This window comes from Coffea arabica, chromosome 11c, assembly GCF_036785885.1.
Source record: "Coffea arabica cultivar ET-39 chromosome 11c, Coffea Arabica ET-39 HiFi, whole genome shotgun sequence".
Taxonomy (NCBI): domain Eukaryota; kingdom Viridiplantae; phylum Streptophyta; class Magnoliopsida; order Gentianales; family Rubiaceae; genus Coffea; species Coffea arabica.
In genome coordinates, this window is record NC_092330.1 from 10,728,889 (window position 1) to 10,732,257 (window position 3,369).

The 3,369-nt window shown below is 35.6% G+C and overlaps 1 protein-coding gene across 1 annotated transcript; it reads left to right on the forward strand.

Annotated features, from left to right (window-relative positions):
- Window positions 1-360: 360 nt before the first annotated feature.
- On the forward strand, window positions 361-3,153 carry LOC113715911 (DEAD-box ATP-dependent RNA helicase 18-like). The gene is made up of 3 exons (XM_072069877.1): window positions 361-444; window positions 1,107-1,196; window positions 1,881-3,153. The coding sequence occupies exons 1-3, from the start codon at window positions 361-363 to the stop codon at window positions 2,208-2,210; spliced, it is 504 nt and encodes a 167-aa protein (XP_071925978.1). The 3' UTR covers window positions 2,211-3,153.
- Window positions 3,154-3,369: the final 216 nt, after the last annotated feature.

The window sequence follows — 3,369 nt, forward strand, 5'->3', positions numbered from 1 at the left end:
AGTGTCCCAACACCTCACCTTCTAGATGTTGTGTTGTCAAAGACACAAAGGGACACTTGTCCCACATGTAAGCTTACACCTATTCACACATTTTTCCTTATTTTTTTATTTTTTCTTTCAAAAATTAATTTAAGTAAAGAAACAAAATTATATATATTTTTCAAATTGAATCAAAAAATGATTAAAACAACTTTTTGTGGAAATTTTCTTTTTTCTGAAATTTAAATACTAAAAATGTCTTAAAATAAAAACTAAGAGACTAAAAAATGAATAACAATTAACATTTAATCAATGAAAATAAAAATAATAATAAATAAAACTAAATTAAAAATTTGGTGTCTATACAAGCTATCTCGGTGGATGTGGTCGTATGTTTATACTAGCAACATCCTCTTTCAAGAATTCTGTGTCCTCTTCGTTTGTCAGACTCCGATACTGAATCAGGTATTTGTTCTCGTCAAATCGTTTGATGACAGTTGCAAGAATCCAAGCACCTTGAAAACCATCTTTATCTATTCTAACTTCAACAGTTGTCCCTCAGCTAAATTTCTCCTGTATTGTTTCTTTGCCAGGCTTCCGTTTGGTTGGTAATACTGACACTTTCTGCAATCCGAAAAACAGTAAATTTTTAAGCTAAAATCAGACTGATTATAAACAACCAAACAAAGACAAGCAGCCATGCGATAGTTAAGACATCTGGAAGGGTAGGCAAGGAGTAAAAGTTAAAAGATTGGAGTTCAATATTGGCAAAGAGGGAAGAGGTTGGCATATGTTGTTAAAAAAAAGTGCTAAACACAATGAAGCTGTTGTCCATAACCTGTTCGATAAAATGTCAATTCCCCCTATTTTTCCTTTTTTCTGAATTTCTTTTAATGTTGTGGCATTTTCCCTTAAAAGCTAGATTACAAAGGCTATTTATGTCTTCTAAAATTGCATAGAGTAGGACGAACAACTAAGTTGGGATGGCAAGGAAATGCTATTGTGTTTTTGTTACCAAAGGTTTGGCATTTGTTGTATGACTTGTATGTCTTGTTTATGCTTTCTGCAGAACATCATTTATGAAGTGCTTTATAGTTGAATGCTTTCTTTCCTGTATGTTTGAACAGGAGGAAGCATATGTTGAGTTCCTTCGAGTAAGGAGGGTTCCACTTGAAGATAGAAAAAGCCCAGATGAAGTTTGTGATATTGTCCCACAGGTTCTTCATGAGCTTATGTTTGAATCTTATTCTTTTCATTTTTGCATTTCTAGCCTTTATAGAAAGGACCATCCCCTTCCTTTTCTACATGCATGTGTGTATTGCTGGAGAGAGTGGATTTTTTTTGGGTCGAAGGAGGTAATTGTGTGAGGCTATTTAGTGCTAGTTATTTATGAAAATACCTCATACAAAAAGGCTTGTGTCTGGAATACCTTATGTAGAGTTTCTGCTTGATGGCTCCTTTACTTTAAAGTTTCTTCTCTCGATGTTAGTTTACATAGGTTTGGGTATATGTGTGAGCATGTGTACCTCTTTGCTGAATCCTGGTACCACCAATGATATGGCTTTGTTGTAGGAGAGGAAAATGAGGAGGAGCCAAGTGAAGCATTTAGTTATCATCTAATGTAGTGTAAATTATGACAAAAACATACATTCCCCTGCTTTCAGATTTCCTTTTATGATGCTAGCCACATCTAACTATGTTAATTTTCCAGCACCTGATGTCTTCAAATATATTGATTCTTGGCCAATACTAATCCTTGCTTTGGTGCCATGAGTAACAGTGAGTTGCAGCTTAAACATAACTTTGATCTGTTTGGTGGAAAATACCTCACCATTAATTCTGTATCTTAGATACACTTTGGCTTATGGTGTCAATAAAATGATTGGAATTGCATTTTACAGATAAGGTCAGCTGCAAAAAAGGATCGTGATGTCATGGAAAAAGGGCTTAGAGCTTTTGTTTCCTACATCCGTGCATACAAAGAGCATCACTGCTCCAATATATTCAGGCTAGTGAATTTTATGGTATACGCTCCATATGAATCTTGTTTTTTCTTGGAAGACTCATTGTTCCTTTCTGCAAGTGGAAAGAACTTGAGATTGGGAAATTGGGCATGGGTTATGGCTTTATTGCAGCTCCCTGCAATGCATAACCTAGAGCATCACAATCTTTCTACTGAGGGTTTTACACCACTTGAAGATATATGCCTTGATGAGATCAAGTACAAGTAAGAATCATCTCAAAGTTTTCAGCTTACTTCATAGGATTTGACACACTTGCTATTAGTTAATCGTTTTGCTCTTTTAGTTATGGAATTTCCCTTTGGCTTTGGGATTTTTCATTTTTTTTCTTTCTGGGTGGAGGGCAGGGTGGGGATGTGAAATGTTAGCATAACCTAGTCCTGCCCATGGAGTCAAGAACTATATATTTGGGTCTGCCACCCAATTGTGGCTTTATTAGCCTCATCTCATCAAAGGAGAGTTGGATCCTTTTGAGGCAACAACTTGAATATGCTAGTTATCAACACACATTGAGAAATTTAGGATGCTACTGTATGAATGTTCTAGTGAAATTTGTTGTTGTATTTACTTGGTTGATGCTAAAAATTAAGCTTAGTATCCTGAATCATTCAAACAAGAATGACCATGCTAATTGTCCCACTGGACTCTCTTTTTTAGTATATAGGGCACTAGATAATCGATAAATCCATTATAAAGGGAGAAATCTCGTGAGAAACAAAGAAAGAATAACTTGCAGGCAAAAAAAGCAGCTGAACAACAACAGAAGGTACAGAAGCCAAAAGCAGCCTCAACCACTACATCCACTGTAATGAGGAAGAGAATAGCCAGGCAAAGACCGCTCAATCAGTTGAGGATGATGACGAGATGGCACAAGAATACCGCTTATTGAAAAAGCTAAAAAGGGGTGCTATAAATGAAAGTGAATTTGCCAAATTGACTGGAACTGAAGATTTGCTTTGAGGCTGCTTGAAGCTTGTCTACTGGTAGAATATCAGCCAGCTACGAATAGGAGCACCTTAAATAAGCATTAAGGTAGAAAGAGAGTCTTTCAAGTTTGTGCACATGAGAATCTTTTAGTACTTGTTTGGGATTTTAGTACTGACTATGTTAGTACTTGTTACCGACTTTTAGTTCAACAAATTATATTTGAGCATTGACTTTTGTTTTTAAATTACTATATGCATTTTGCTCTTTGGGATAATTTTACAAGTCCTTTGGGTTTCTGATTGATGGAATGTATAGTAAGGAGCACTACCTGCAGGTTGCTTCTATATAAAAAAAAAACTTCTGACAATTAAAAGTGCCAGCATAGCTCAGCTATCTTAATGTGGTACTACAGCTATCTTGACACTTTCGATTATCTAAAAAA